This window comes from Pocillopora damicornis, chromosome 6 (assembly GCF_964200805.1).
Source record: "Pocillopora damicornis chromosome 6, jaPocDami1.2, whole genome shotgun sequence".
NCBI classification, from domain to species: Eukaryota; Metazoa; Cnidaria; class Anthozoa; order Scleractinia; family Pocilloporidae; genus Pocillopora; species Pocillopora damicornis.
The window spans coordinates 15,629,562-15,646,224 of NC_142675.1; the positions used below are offsets into that span (position 1 = coordinate 15,629,562).

The 16,663-nt window shown below is 39.3% G+C and overlaps 1 protein-coding gene and 2 pseudogenes across 2 annotated transcripts in view; all 3 read right to left on the reverse strand.

Moving 5' to 3' along the window:
• Positions 1–1,308: 1,308 nt before the first annotated feature.
• LOC149044175 (uncharacterized) overlaps positions 1,309–16,663 on the reverse strand; it is a 123,328-nt pseudogene continuing 107,973 nt past the window's right edge. The window contains exon 4 of the transcript XR_016187624.1: positions 1,309–4,132. The product of XR_016187624.1 is annotated as an uncharacterized LOC149044175 (transcript). The remainder of the gene's footprint in view (positions 4,133–16,663) is intronic.
• LOC149044176 (uncharacterized) lies at positions 6,488–8,613 on the reverse strand (annotated as a pseudogene).
• On the reverse strand, positions 10,012–11,199 carry LOC149044177 (uncharacterized). Its single transcript, XM_089209351.1, has one exon. It carries the CDS (start codon positions 10,994–10,996, stop codon positions 10,259–10,261), a length of 738 nt encoding a protein of 245 aa, XP_089065477.1. The 5' UTR covers positions 10,997–11,199; the 3' UTR covers positions 10,012–10,258.

Consider the following 16,663-nt stretch of genomic DNA (forward strand, 5'->3'; position numbering starts at 1 on the left):
GACCAATACAACTAATAAGGCACAATGCCGCTTCAACAACCTTATGAGGTCTTACATTAAAAGACGTTGCAGAACTCTTGTACCTCAACTTTCTTTTTAAATTCACTTTAATTGTACCAGTCTCACCAAGTAACCGCGGTAACACACTGACTGTATTAGTAACATCTGCAGGCACATTTACAATATTACCATGGATTTTGAGTTGCTATACTCCAGGGGCTTGCATTAATTTTTTTAATGCAATTCTTAGTGCTGGCAATCTACATTCTAATTCATTGAGATAAAAAGAATGTTGGTTTTTGTGGGAATACCAAACCACTAACAACAACAAATAGCGGAATTCTGTTTTTAACCAAGTTATTATGGCATGTTTTACAAACCCATTCATTGTCATCAACACTTGTCATATAACCGAGATACTTGTCAATATCTGGGTTAGACTGTATTAGTTTATCAATACAAACTACACTATGATAATACTATTACAGATCACAACAGGCACAGATGTACAGTGGACCTTGAAATGCAATTCATGAAATCCAAGATTGAATATTATTTTTGCGTTTTGCTGTGTAACTTTTCATGTAGGCATTATTTTTTGCCTTTTCTTATTCAGATGCTTTGGATGCTCTTCGATTCTTCTTGTATGCTCTATGCTTTTCTTTCTCCTCCGCTGCTTTAGCTGTTCTATATTGCCTCCTACAGTGGGCTTTTTTCTCTTATTCCTGTTTGCCGTTGCTTGTTGTATCCTTTTGTGTCTTTTGTGTCTTTCTAAATTCTTTCATATAGGCGTTACGCATCCTTTTTCGTTCATTTTCACTTGATTATTTAGCATTATTATGAAATGTTTCACTGTGTGCTTGATTTGAACTTGTTTGAGACAGAGTTGATAAAGTTGAGACATAATGCATTTCACCTATGTGTCCTAGATACATAGACATTGGATGGTTTATCATATTTGATGGTTCAACCGAGGTCGTCTCTGAAAATTTTTCATTAAATTCTGATGCGAATCTTTAAATCTATTGCATCAGCCACTGCTTGTATATCGATAATGATGAGCCCATATTCCTAAACATATTGGATAACGTATTCTAACCATGACGTTTCTTCATCACTTTCTACAAATCGTTCAGGATTATCTCTTAAATATTGAATGCATCTAGCTTTAATTTCTAAAAGAGCAATCTCCTCCTCCATCAACATCTAGTGTCCTTAAACCATGCTAAATCAGTATATAGTTACACAGGGCATATGCACTATCACTACATGTATCAGCTTCAGAACCAGGCACAACTCTCAGGGATGTTATCATCAATTTTTATATCAATTGTCCCATTGCTGGGACCGTCTGCCTCCCGAAAGAGATCTCTTGTCCCATTACTGGGATTATTTGTCTCCCGAAGGAGGTCTTTTGTCCCATTGCTGGGATTATTTGTCTCCCGAAGGAGGTTTTTTGTCCCATTTCCTGGACTGTTTGTCTCCCAAAGGAGTTTCTTGTCTCATTGCTGGGATTATTTGTATCTCAAGGAGGTTTCTTGTCCCATTGCTGATCTATTTGTCTCCCGATGAGGGTTTTTTGTCCCATTTCCCGGACTGTTGGTCTCCCGAAGGAAGTTTTTTGTCTCATTGCTTGGATTATTTGTCTCTCCGGAAGGAGGTTTTTTGTCCCATTTCTGGACTCTTTGTCTCCCGAAAGAGGCTTTTTGTCTCATTTCTGGACTCTTTGTCTCCCGAAAGAGGCTTTTTGTCCCATTTCTGGACTCTTTGTCTCCCGAAGGAAGTTTTTTTCCCCATTGCTGGGACTATTTGTTTCCCGAAGGAGGTTTTTCTATCCCATTGCTGGGATTATTTGTCTCCCGAAGGAGGTTTTTTTTGTCACAAACAAAAATACACAAAAACGAAAGCAATTAGTCATAAGGCTGGGACGAAATTTCTTTGATGTTCAGTAACTCCAAAAGTGGTTTGTAAGTGAAAACTTGAATGGTGGCTGGATATGTAACTCTTTTATCAACTTTTTCAAGCGAAGTAGAAGCTGATTTCAGTTAAAAGTGATAACAGCACGAAATAAGAGTATTTCGAGGACCCTGTTTAATGTTGCAAAGTACTTTAACATTCTCCTTAAAAAAAAATACTGTAGACAAACTTTCCTTAAAAAAAGGGAAAGTTCAGTTGATAGAAATGTCAATGGAAGGCTAAAACAAAATAGAAGGTTTGATTGGTCAATGCTATAAAAACAAATCTTACTTTGTGATATCATTAAAGAAAATACAATGACAGAGTGGTTATCATAGCTACAACATCCAGATTTTGATTGAGAAACACTCCGTTTTTCAGAAAGGATTTGGAAGTTTTTACAAGCTTGGGAAAGCGAATGAAAGGTCTGATAGAACAATATGAAAAGACAAAGCAATCATCTAAAAAATTGAAAAATAAAAATAGATACATTGAGAGATAGTTTTTAAAAATTACATCCTAGCCCGTTGGCTAAATTAAGTCATTATATAGACTAATAAAAAATATAATCATGTATAAAAATATACCAATGGTATATAAAGTAGCCTGGTGGACTAAAAAGCCACAAAATATCATACAAAGTCCACGTGCAAGAAAATTGCACAGGGAGTTTTCAGTAATCACAAGTTTAAAAAGCAAGGCAGCAAGCTAAAGACTCTTCGGCTTTCATTACCTTCTTTGCAACACAAACTGACACTGAAAAAATAAATGCATACTCTTGGTTCACAACTGTTCATAAAAATTCGATTAAATAACAACCCAAAAGTTAACTTGGATTGTTGAGCAAAATCAGTGATCAGATTGACCCCTGATAAATCAAAGCAGCAGCCTTTTGTGGAGCTCCCATGATGGTTATGAATTTAAGGCCAGGTTACTACGATGTTTTTACGATGGCACCGTTCAAAGTCAAATCTCCGAATAGTTTGTTTGCCCTTAAGTAACTCAAAACGCAGTTGGTTACAATAATTCAATGTACGATTTTCATTGGTGAAGATATATATCTCTTTCTGACCTCTATTTCTGTTCGTTAAGGTTTGAGTTTTTTCCTCTCGGATGGCCCACAACGAGGTTCCCTAAATTATTTAAAAAACGAATCGAGAAAACGAGGTTATCAAATCTCTGGGTTCAAACAGAGAGCGATGGTTTCTTTTCGAAAAACTGAAATTTTAATTTACTTTACCTCTTCACTAACCTTATCAACTACATCTCTGTCTGAAAATCAAAATGAGCGTACGGTTTAATGTGTTGATGACGTGTTGCAATACGTTGTCGTGTTGATAACGCAACCCTCAAGATTCCGCCTAAAATCTTCGACTAAGGTCCTATTTCTGTAAATTAAAGGAGGTTTCTCTTGAACTGTATCGATGTAATCTCCCCAGTTTGTGTTTTCGTTCTTTAAAGACGTTGGGTATGGGCGATGTTTTGGATTTCCCGCACTAACAGGCACAAACATCAATGCTTGGCCTCGAATTATCAGTTCCACAGCAGAAAACATATACCTCTGCTGTGACCACCAGCTTTTGTTTTCATACTGCGAACGGTAAGGGGAGAGATACTCGATAGATTTGTAATGAAATGCATTGAAAAGACCATCATACCATACTTTTGGTATCACAAGGGGACTGTCCGTCTTGTTACATATTTTCTTTCTTCTCTCATTGGTCCAGATGGCCCCATGATGCCATTTGTAATCCACAACGCCAACTACAGGCTCGTACTCTAAGAGCCATTGTTCGAAGACTCTAGACGGCGGAAGCCTCTTTATTTGTGGCGATGCAAATAAATCTAAGGGCAGCACCACAACATCATCTATAAAAATGTAATAATGGTATTTTGGCGATCTTGTTACTGCAGCAAAATACAGCACATTTCGCCCTGTTGCCCATCCAGTATTGGCATCGAACAGATAGGTGATATGAGGCGACTTTTGCACTTGACATTTAGCACGAAAGCTTAGCACTATGACATCACAGTTACATGTTTCGTGGTCGCCGCTCTCGGAAGAAGAGGCCAAGTTTGAGGGAACCCGTTGTTCTGTTTGAGTAAGATGAATGAGAACCCTTGAGGATGACTTCTTTGTGGCTTTCTCTGTGGCTGTAGCTTGAGTTGGAACAACCTTTGGACGGACGATCTCACTTACGATAGAGGAAATATTGAAATTTATTTTGAAGTATTAAGAGAGAATTTTTCTGGAGACCGCGTGAAATCAAAAAAATGTGGCACATGCCCAGAAAAAGCCCTACCTTCATACTTCGCTCAAAGATACCTTAGGGTAATTCTATAAACGTGGTATAATTTTTTTGTTCAGAACTGTTTTTATTTTCTAGAAAATCACCAAACACTGTATCGAGCCCCAACCGCCATAACAGTGGCCGAAATGAAGCCGACGAGTAGGGCAACAAAAACGTTATTCTTCAAAAGCGCAAAAGAAAGCAAGTCTTTCCGAATATTATCTATTTGTATACGATGTATTAACAAAATGAATAAAATGATTTGAATCTAATAACGGGATTATTGACATAACTATGTTATTTGAAAATCGCCAAAATTTGATTGATTAAAAATTTTATTTTGGAGCAGTTTTTCAATAAAAATTTTTCCTACTCGGTATAACTCGGAATCACTTGAGATGAGCATTTCTGAAAATTGGAAATGATGTTCTTTTCAAGGATATAAAAATTAATTTGGGGCTCCTAATTAATGCGAAGAAATAGCCCGATCTATTTCGTGCAAATCGCAACGCCGCCGTGTAAACAACCGCAGATAATCCAATTATTCTTTTATTATCGAAGCCATAATTTCTGAAAAATCTTACCACTTTGAGCTGTGCTTTATCAGAAACTCAATATGTTACCCTTACCTTCTGAAACCAGTGATTAAGGAGTGATGTTTCCATTATTTTTGTTTCAAATCGCCATGTTCACTTGAAAAGTGTTTACAACGTCCGGCTTGACCATTTACAATACTCGAAGCTGTTCATAAATCATCGCAGACCATCGCAACTCTTGACTTATTTCTGCTTCCATACAACTCCAGTATATACAAAAGTCTTTTTCGCATGATAAACCAAGATGCTTTGATTGCTTACAGTTTCAGTTAAGAAACGTTTGGCTCCCCAAATGGCACAACGATGTTCACCAACGAAGTCGTGTGTCATCACCCATGTTTGTCACGCAATCACGCTAAACGTGCACAGGACACCCAGACAGGCATTCGTCTGCAGACATCGCTGTACCGAGTGCAGGGCCAACTAATATTTATTTCTTAGTCAGTGTTATGTTTTAAACAAAAACCTGCGCGAATTCACTTAAAAAACGTTGTAGATCTCTTTTGAGTGTTTTGAATCAGTGCCATTCTGAAAAACTACTTTTTGACGTTTTCGTAAATTTAGTCACCCCCTGGTACTGACTATACATGCGTTGTTATCGACTCTATTTCCACGACTTCGCGCTTGCAAAGATTATATTTATCAATAGGCACTTTAAGCATGACGTTTAACGGCAAACGACAAACGGCAAACGCAAGCTTGTCTTTCATTTTGTTACCTATTTATGGAATTCTTAAAAAAATCCTGCACAAAAAATAAAATAAAATAAAATAACACATTCACGACAAACACAAACCTACTTAATTCCGTGTACATACCCCTAAAGACAGACGACAGAAATTGAATTTTTGACGTTCGCGGGAAAAACAAACGTCATGCGTAACCTCTCAAATGACGAACATCCCAGTTAACTAAAACAACTGGAAGTTAATTGTCTAGTGCTCCGTGATTATATACATCACCTACGTGTCCCTAATGGATCGATAAGGTCCACCATGACCTTCAGTGGCAGGCAGACAGGTTCCACGGTGAGGCGTTCTTTCCTAATGACACTGGAAAAATTCTACCGACTATGTAAACAGAACAACAGACTAACAATTTCGTACTTTATCTGAGCACTTTGAACGTTAAACTTCACTAAAAACGTAAATCTTCGAGTCACAAAGTCGGTCGCTTGTATCAGGCCGCGAGACATTACGTGTTATTTGATATCGCCTGACTGTAGGTCATTACAATTACATTTTTTAAAGCTTTGGACTTACACAATCTCTGTTTTTTGTTTTTGTTGTTGTTGTTGTTTTTTTTTAATTTTCCTTACGATAGCGTGCTCATCAATTTAAACCTTTCGATTTTGTACCTTGATTGCTACGATGATAATGGCCATCGCTAGAAACTTGACAGTTTTCTCAACTCGGAAAAAGTTGTTTCCCGTCCCTTAATCAAACAATTAATCGGCCATTCTTTGAGATCTCGAATTCTCGACAAGACAGAGGCGGCGTACCCTCGGAGATTCAAGAAATCAGGAAGTTCCTCCATACCAGCTAACTGAATGGGTTTTATAAAGCAAAAAAAGAAAGAAAGAAAGAAAGAAAGAAAGAAAGGAGAAGAATACAGTGTCATATACTTTAGGTGTTTTCCTGGTCAATGAAACCAATATTCAAGCTACATGTAGTTCGTCACTGCTGACAGGTACAGCTAAAACAAAGGGCTTCGATCTTGCTCACGTAAGGCTGCTTACGATGAACGGAGATATCGCTGATATCAATGCTAAAAAATAAGCAAATATCCTTCAGCACTGAAATGGAAAAGCTCTCTAACTTGGACTTTGCTGCCATTTCACAAAGATTGTACGCATCATATGTGATAGGGTGTCTAAGCGCCAGTTCGTTTAAAGCCGCATTCGACAGCTCTTGGATTCTTGCTTCACTTGCAGCGGCCTCTAAGTCGTCAACAGACAGTTCCTCGTCATCCTGGAGGGTCTTTTTCGCAGCCAGTCGGGAAAAGAAGGCAACTATTTGATTTGCTGTAAGGAAATCGTCGCTTGTAAACAGGCGGTTACCCCCCGCATCTTTGGCGCTTACCATCGCACGTGCAACTGATGCAGGGTCTGCTTTCTGTCCTGATTGTTCCCCCAGTTTAAATTTGGCAGTAAGATAGGCCTCTGGCTGGAAGTAAATCTCTTTCGTGGGGCACCAGCCCTTAGTGCCCAGCCCATTGGTACTTTTCTGCACGAATCTGGTATGATATCAGGTCTACTGTTTGCAATAACCTCTGGTACTGAAGGGGTCTGTCCCTCCAGTTTCTCTCCATACACCTTGACAGCTCTGTCTGTTAAGGTCTCGCGCTCTAAAGCTCGCTCGTGTTTACCACAATCTAAGTGTCGCTGCATTGAAGAATACTTTAGGAATGTCCGTGTGCAGCTCTCCTCAGGACAAACAAAAAGTCCTTCTTCTACACCTGTCAGATTTTCTACGAATTCAGCGTTAGCCTCTTGGTCTACTTGATCCTCATGAACTTGAGGCTGTACGTTTTTTCTTCTTGCCTTGACTGGAGTGAAGGTACTGGAATGTGTTTGAGTACTTGTGAGTGACGGAAGCTCCGACAACGGTGGATTCTCCAACTTTAAAATTTTCCCAGGGCCAACACCGTACGCCTTCCAAACGCGAATTCCGTCACCGTTATACTCAACATTGTTAATCAAACTCACACCTTCGACCTTCAAAGATTGCTCAAGAGGTGTGGCTCATTCACACAGAGTAACGTTAACCGCGGACACTCCCCTGAAGGAAAGAATTGCATCAGACATCTGAGCGGGAGTCTCAATATCGCTGCCAGAATTTAGGTGAACTCTCATATGTGATTTGATCGTAGCAGCCTTTCTATCGCAAGGCCCTTTTCCCCCTTGGGGGTCCGAGAAATCAAGGCGCTTTATGGATACGCCAAACTGCTCGCCGAGGACTCTTGCCACACAATGGTTGCTCCACAGTGATAACATCCGGCATTGTCCTGCCGATAATACACGGACGCTAGATTGGGTATGGGATCTTGAGCTGCCGTATAACATCTGCCATCACTGCGAGTACAGCACAGTTGTCTTGATTGCACGGTTTAAAAATGTGTACAAATGTAAGCATTTGCATCTCATCCCCTTCGCGCTTTGTCGCTACTGTCACATGCCAGGGGATACCACGTTTCCCAAACCAGTCGGTCTGGCTCTCTTTGTACTTTCTGGGCAAATATTTCATGGCCCAATCTTGCATTAGCAGCACTGAAGTTTCATCTAGTTGCTCCAAAAGCTCCACTCGAGCAGAATCTTGGTTGACAGAGCGAAGAAGGTGTGACTTCAAAGCCCAGATGGCTTTCATGGCTTGCTTCACCCTGAAGAGAAGATCTTCCTTTTCCACAGATGATAGATTTTCAGTCTGCGCCGCCAGGCCTGCCTCAATTTGAAGTAAGGTCTCAGATAGAAGGTCGCAGCGGTCACATGCGTCATTGTGGTCATGCTCGCAGACAGACTGATATGCAGGATCCTTGGGGTCGCTTAAGGCAAACGGTCTGCAATGATCGGGCATTGACGAGCTTTTAGACACATGCACCTGTGAATTTAAGCCACAGAATATTCGGATTTTTAGTGCAGGAGGTATTTCGATCAGTACAATTACTTTCAGTACAGCAATCAGGGGAGTTATTTGACAAATATCCAACTTCTGAAAAATTGAATCAGTGGCAAACAACAATTCTCTTTGTATTAATTTATTCCATTGTGTAAAAACTAGCTTGCCGCAAAGTCATCAATCAATTCGCAATAAAGTGCGTGAAATACGTTGTTTAAGATTTTTTTAATTAGGCCATCTTTTTTTCTATTTTCAGAGCAGCCCGACGGACTCGGCTAATTTTCGGTTGGTGTAGCCGACATACTCTGCATCACACAAATCATATTTACAATTGTACACAACGCATTGTTGGCTAATTATAGGTGGTTTGGGCTCGCAGATCTCGAGGCCTTCACATATTTTGCGACTCTTGAACACAGGTTGAAGAGTGTGATCTATTTCTTTGCTTAGATCTGATAATTGCCTTTTCACTGCGTCAGCTGACTTTTGATCTTTAAAAGGCAAAACCACTCGATGAACAGCATTTTCGTTGGTGGATAATTGAGCTTGCACTCCGGTGTTTAGTAAAGTAATAAATAAGAAATTTTACCTTAAATCTCAAAAAAACACTATTTCTGCAAAAAATAAAAAAAGGATTAAGATACGGAATTTCTCAACGCTGCATAGAATTCGCAGTTTTGGTGGTTTTTCCTTTTCCGTATGTTTCGTATCATTTGTGACCATCGCCTTCTATTTCCAGGCTCTATGACAATGGCGCTTGGGTGCCGAGCCTCCCAGCTCAGACTTTTTTCTGGATTTTTAACTGCTAGCAGTCTATTTCGTTTCCTAGCCTGCGGCGTGATAACATTAATACGAATTGAGAAACAGCCAGCAAGCGGCGGCGAGGGGTGAAGCTGCCCTATTCCCTCCTAGTTTCCTCCCCTTATTTTCGTAATTTTAACATTCTTAACCCTATTCAGACCGGGGGTGCGGTTCGCCCCTCCCCCCCCCTCCATAACTTCCAGAATATTTGAGCAATGACAAAGAAACTTAGAGGGTATATAGTATGTCTGAACATCTATCTTTTGGTATACGTCACGTGGTATGATGACGTCATATCTTGTGACAATTATGACATAATGTCCAAACAGCCGCCATCCACCATCCTGGATTTCAAACTTTTTCAAAAACCTCAGAAAACCGCCACAAATTACTGAAAAGTCCTTAAAAACTTTAAACAAGAGAGGATGAAATTATCCTCTCTTGCTTTAAAAGGTTGTCAAAAAGGCCTAAAAAGGTGAAAATAACTACATTAAACCTAATTTCCATTACTAAAAACACAAAAATTACAAATTTAGTAAAGATGTCTGTCAAAATGACATTACCATGGCAATGTTAAGTTCCCGAAACAACAACCTGTCATACCAAATTATTTCCAGATAAATTTTAGATAAAGCTGCCAAGTTTGGCAGCGTTTGGTTGATTATTGAAAAAGTTATAGACGCTCAAAGTCAGCGCGGGCACTCCCCCCCTGGTCTGGATAGGGTTCAAAGACCATAAACCGACTCTCGCCGTCGTCTATTCTTTTTATCAGAACGACCAATCCAAAATCAGCAAACTCTTTCGACTCTGAACGAATAAGAAAGGGTACTGCTTTACAAATAGAAGCGTCCACCCATTGAACATAGGGGGAAGTAAAAAATATATCGGCTACCTTCCTCGAATAATCAAACGGCGACATAATAAATTTATACTGAACAAACGCGCTTGGAACAGCTTATTAACTTGCAAGCTTGATCGCAGTAGAAAAGTTTGATTGCAATTAAACAAACAAATTAATAAAACGTACCTTGTAGTCGCTCTTTAGATAGCGCTTGCTTTCCCTTAGGTTGGTTTCTTGCTGTTTTGCTGTTTTGCATAAATCGTCAAATGCCCCTGCCCCTGAAGAACTAATGTAATCGAGTCCTTGCAAGGACTTCCTCACAGACGCGACGCAGACACTTAAGATACGCAATAGGGTGCTGCGACAGAGGGCTTTAAATCCTGTCTCCTCACAATACGTGAGGTACTGCTTTATTAATCGTTCTGGAACCATGGTTCGTATAACGTTGGGAACTTTGATTGTCTCTTTTGATGACAACGTTATAGTCCATTCCCCGAAGGGCAAGTCCTGGATAACATGTGCACTTGTGATAAATGTGATAAAGTGATCTATTTGTGCAATGGAAACTCGCATCACAGGCGCTTGCGCTGACGATACAGGTGCTCCTCTCCCGTGTGTCAAGCAATGACGTTTGGCCTCGGTAAAACGACAACTTGACAGGTCTGGTATCCAAAGTCGCAACTTCTTAAACGACACTTTATCGGCCATGATAGACAGAATTTGCCGACGCGTCTCCCAACATCCAGCAGCGTGGTAGCAATCAGCAAGCGCTCCTAGTAGGGTTTCATCGACAGTTGTCTCAGTTTCCTCGTCACTTGACAAAGTTCTTTGGATGGCTTGCGAGTAACACATCGCCTGGAACATCTCAGCAGGACTTTTGGGCGCGAAATATTCCATTATGGCGGTCACACCTTGTCCAGCTTTTCGTATGTAGTAACGCTTTGTTCTCTCACTTGCGATCTCCCACGGAGTGTTAAGCCTAGAACGGACTGGACTGGAATCTCGGGATTGCAAATACTCGTTAAGGGTGTCAGCAGGTTTATGTTCTGCCTGTGCACCGCGAAGATCATCGAACGTTACTTCAAAAGAAGTGCATGTGTCGTCACTTCAGGAATGTAGAAAACTTCCTCCTGGTGTTATGGGAGTACTGTGAGGAACACCAGCGTAATCCTCCCCCTCGTCCTACAAATGTAACCACGCGTGTACAGTAAACACCTGAATATAAGAACATTGATTTCGCGCTTCTGGCTGATAGTGTTTTTGATTAATGGGTGTTTAGTGGAAATCAGCCTGAAAGTGTTATTAAATTGTTCTTAAAATTTTTTCAGAAATAGTATACATTATACATCACTAGAGATGTAATTACCATACAATTTTTCATTACTTGCACTAAAAAAAATTAAAATTAAAAGTAAATAAATACTATCAATGATATAAGTAAACACGAATTTTCTTAGTTTTTCTAGACCAGCTTTCTTTTTTTGGTATCCTTTTTCTTTTTTAAACAGAAAGAACATGTTTATTTTTCAGGCTGAATTTGTTCTTCAGTATATAAATGGTGTTTAATTGCCCAATTTTTAGCCTGATGTTCTTAATCCACGTGTTCTTGTATGCGGGTGTTTACTGTTAGTATTACTTTGCGTTTCTGTTTTTCTCAGAGAAATAAGAAAACATAAGTATGTAACTTGGTAGAAAGTCATAACGTGTTTAATTCCAAATGCTTTATTTGGCTGGGCTACACTGGCGCTCAAATTCTGAAACATCAGGCACGGTGAGAAGTAATAGAAAAAACGAGATGGAGGCCAGCACAAGTAGGAAGTCTGAACTTACATGAATTGACTTCCAATATCGTGCATCGGCTTGAATGTAATTATTTAATATTGATAGCGCTATTCATAAATGATGGAGATTGTTTTGCCAAACATTGTTTTGCCTCTTCGCCATCCAATGCCCAAAGAGGAGCGATGGGCTGGGCAGATAGTCATGTCCGAAATATTGGAAGGCAACGTGAATATCGATGCCCCTGCTAAAATGAGATCGACTTCCGATTCAACATCATTCACGCCCACAGCCTGTTTGTGAGCTGAGATGTCTTTCTCACATAAGCGCAGAGGAACTATAAGAGAAGCTCTTCCTGCAACTCGACTTCGCTTATCTTGGGAGCAGCATCCCCCAACTAATCTTTAAAAGGAGCAATTGATTTCCATTTGGTACGCTCACCTCTTAAAAAAATCGGCGGCCAAACGAAAACACCATTTTAGTTTGCTTTGGAAAATTTATGGCGCGACGCTCATTATATGGTTAGAAACTGTGCCTAATCTAATTTATTTTTTTAGCACTGAGTATTTTAGAAAGCTGCTCCCAATTTAATTTTTCCACTCCCGCACCTGTCTACCCTGCAAGCCGTCACAATTTACAAGATATGATAACACATTTTTTTACATCTTTAAAAATTAATTCAGCGAAATTTCCTCTATGCTGTAGTAACATATACCTAATTTATTTAGCAGTCTGGGGTGACGCATGAGTGGTATCGCGCTTAAAAAATGCAAACAACGGTAATTTTAAATTCTGGATTTAAAACTTTTTCCCGGAAATAAAAAATAGGGGATAAGAAGGAAAGAAAATAAGAGCGTATTGGTAACCGAGCCTCCTTTCGAGTGACATGTTATTGCGTGATACCATCGCAAAAAACGAACGTCAGTGATTCATTTCATCTGTCAGGATGCTCTGGCTCGTTCTATAAAAAACAAACTTCCATTCTTATTGTGAAAGGAAGACTTGTAAAATGTGAGTGTTCCAAGCTGAAATATGGTTATAACTGTCCAGCAATGCGACGTTTCCGGCAGGAACCTTCGTGAGATGTTTTCGCTCTGATTTGGTATACACCACCTGTAGTGCTGTACTATCGAAGCTGTTGTCAAGTCTCTTTATAACAAGATTGAGGCAAGGAACCAATCCTAGAAAGGTGTTTTTCGCCAGGTGAGCTTAAGAAATCCAGTTTACAATCTAGTATAGGTCAAAGCGATAAGATTTTGTTGGAATTATGGCTTCGATAATAAAAAGCCTAATTGGATTATCTGCGGTTGTTTACATGGCGGCATTGCGATTTGCACGAAATAGACCGGGCTACTTCTTCGCAGTAATTAAGAGCCCCAAATTAATTTTTATATCCATGGAAAGAACATTCTTTACACTTTGTAAAAATGCTCATCTCAAGTGATTCCGAGTTATACCAGGTAGGAAAAATTTTTATTGAAAAACTGCTCCAAAATGTAATTTTTAATCAATCAAATTTTGGCTATTTTCAAATATTCGCCAATAATTCATAGTTATGTCAACAAGCCCGTTATTAGATTCAAATCATTTTTTAATACCTCGTATACAAATAATTAAATTTCAGAAAGACTTGCTTCCTTTTGCGCTTTTGAGGAATAAAGGTTTTGTTGCCCTACTCGTCGACTTCATTTCGGCCATTTTATGGCAGTTGGGGCTCGATACAGTGTTTGGTGATTTTCTAGAAAATAAAAACAGCTCTGAACAAAAAAAATTATACCGCCTTTATAGACTTACCCTAAGGTATCTCTGAGCGAAATATGAGGATAGTGATTTTTCCGATCATGTGCCACCTCCCACGCGGTGATAGAAAAAATTCGCTCTTAACAAGTTTTACTGAACCGGCATGCTTTAATTTCGATTCTGGAAATGCAGTGGATCTAAACTCAGTGGGTGTTCAGTGCTGGCTGTCGGTGTCTTGTTTTTAGTTACTCTACGCACGAAAGAGGAAGGATAAGCATTAGAAACAACAACAGATGACAAATGTTTCTTCCATTGGAGATAACGAAAGGTTTTGTTACCAGACATTTCGTACGCTCGTAAAGGCACTCGACAATACTGCACTTTACTTAACGCGGATAGTGAGAATCATACGCTAGATATTGATCATGTATGTCGGCTTCCTTTAGACGCTGGTGGTTAGGCGTTCATTAGGTTCTCTTGTAAATGCAGTGTCGAGGAAGGCGAATTTTTTGTTTCTCTCTGTCTCCTTGGTGAAGTAAATGGAAGGCTGTAGGTGGTTTAAATGCTGTAGGAAGTTTTCTATGCTGTCACGTGCCAAGATGGTGAAGGTATTGTAGGGTTGTAAGGTGATGATGTTACCGCATGTTCTTCTAAACTCACCATATAGGGGTTGACAATAACAGCGGAAACCGCGTTCCCTTATAGCTGCGCCTTCTGACTGTTTGTCAATTGATCCATTGTACTGGCAGTATGTAGATCTCGATATCAAGTTGGGGAGGTCTGTAATATGACTAGGTGGTAATGTCGTGCAGTTGGGTGGGCTGGAATCATTTTCCAGTTTCTGCCGAGCTGCTTCTACAGTTACGTCGATCGGAACTTTTGTGAACAACGATTCTACGTCGAAGGACACAATCACATCTGAAGTGACCATGTCGTGAGACAAACGATTCTATTTCTCTTTTTGAAGTGTTACTTACCACGATGAATAGGCACAACCTATTTTACGATATAAAATTTTTATCTTTGTTGTCATGCTTTTGTTGGAAATTCATAAAAGTTGCTCTTTTACATATGCAGTTGAATTGGTTTTGCTTTCTAGTTTACTGGAAGGATCGCCCCCTCCGGAACAGTTTTCAAAAGCATCGACTTTTTACAACCGTAACACTGAAGAGTGTTTTGATGTGGATAATACGTATCTTTTTTTCCTGCAGTTCATGTTTTTACTTTCAGGATATGTGTTAATACAGACGGTTGACATACTTTAGCAACGTTAAAATCGAATACTTTGATAATATACATTCGATCAAATTTGCGGCTAAAGTGCCCAGTTTCTCAGCTCAAAAATGGATCTAGGTTTATCGGAACTGTACAATGAAGTTTATTGACGAAGTGGTTCTTCGTTTTAAGTGATAATTCTTTTCACTTTTTGGACTTGACATCTGATTGTGCCAAGCAGAATTCTAGACCTTGCTGGGGCAAAAATCTGTCAAGGACAATAAAAGTAATATAACAAATTTCAAACACATAGATATGACTAAGTTAAGCGCTTCCGAAAGCTGAAGAAGCCTATTTACATGATGTGGTCCTGTTCACCTGAGCTCCTTCCTTCGCAATGCAATGTTACGACATGTTCAAGGGAACAAATTCAAGGTCATGTGAAATTCATTAACAAAATTAATTAAGTTACTGAAACTCCGAGGGCACAATTAACCTGTAATTAACCTGACGAGCTTCAAATGCTGTAAATCATTTCCAACTCATTAACTTACCTATTCTTCTGTTGTTGTTTCTGGATTTGCTATTTCCTTTCTTATCTCAGCTTTGTATGAGATGCAGAAGAAAAAGGCGGTTAAACCAAGGACAAAAAGCAAACTTGCAAGTTTACTTCTTGTTGTGAAAACCATTTTGATTCTGCTTCAAGACCCTAAAGTCACCTCGTCAAGCACGTTAGGGCCTGGGGAATACAAAGAATATTTCATTCTTATGGGAGAAAATATTAGTTCAGCACGATAAGCGAAGACACCATAACCTAAACTGCGATCACTGTCGGTTAGTTGAGAGAATATAGAAGGTAACGAGAAGCCAACTTTTTTAATAACTTTGTAATAATCACCTCACTTTGTAATACCTGTCACTCTTTGTAATAAGACATGTGGCACTGTAATAAACTTGGTAAAGATGGTCCAAAGACGAGTAGAGTATGTATATAACAATAATCTTTTAATCATGTCGAAAGCCGCCATATACTTGTATCGTTTAGCAAAAGAAAAACCTCTGGAACGATACAAGAGTCGAATTTCTGGAAGTTTACGCCAACATAGCGATCCCCTCGGTAACAACTTGGCCATCAAAAAAGAAGATATGACTGTAAGCTATTTGCTCTAACATTTTGGAAAGTGAATGGGGAACAAAAGAGGCTTGTTATTAGGGTTCTTTTGGCAAACCTTTCGTTAAGTTTTAAATAAAGTTCAAATTTGTCATTTATTAGCCTAGGTCAGTCCGTATTGGGAAAAATTGCGCCTGAGGTCTTGAGTAACGCCTTAGGACCTCGGGCGACACTCAAGAGTAAGGGGCACAGATGAAATAATATATCTATGTTTAAAAAAAGTTACTTCGACGACAATTTGGTTTTATCAACTGAGTTGATAATGTAGATTAAATGCTGTAAAGAGTTTCCAAAGCTAGCTTTGGAAAGTTTGAATGATAGACAATTCACTTTATCTCAGTTGATAACACTAAATTATCTTTTCATATCCCCACCGATACCTTACAAACTTTCCCACATATTTCATCGATAATTTGTTTCTGACCACAATTCCCGCCGTTTGACAACAGCACGCACAGTTTAGAAGAAGTTGAGATCACGTCGAAAACCGTTGTAACTTTGTATCGTTAAGCAAACGACTGAAAGCCTCTTAAGCGATACTTGAGTCGAACTCTGGGAGTTTTCGGCAACATGGTGATTTCCTCGGTAATGACTTGGCTACTAATTAAGATTAGACTGTAAGCTATTCACTTTGGAAATTTTTAAAAGCGAGGAACGAT

What these genes read in the sequence shown, in the direction of transcription:
- LOC149044177 (XM_089209351.1), bottom strand. Translation starts at nt 10,996, where the DNA reads ATGGAATATTTCGCGCCCAAAAGTCCTGCTGAGATGTTCCAGGCGATG.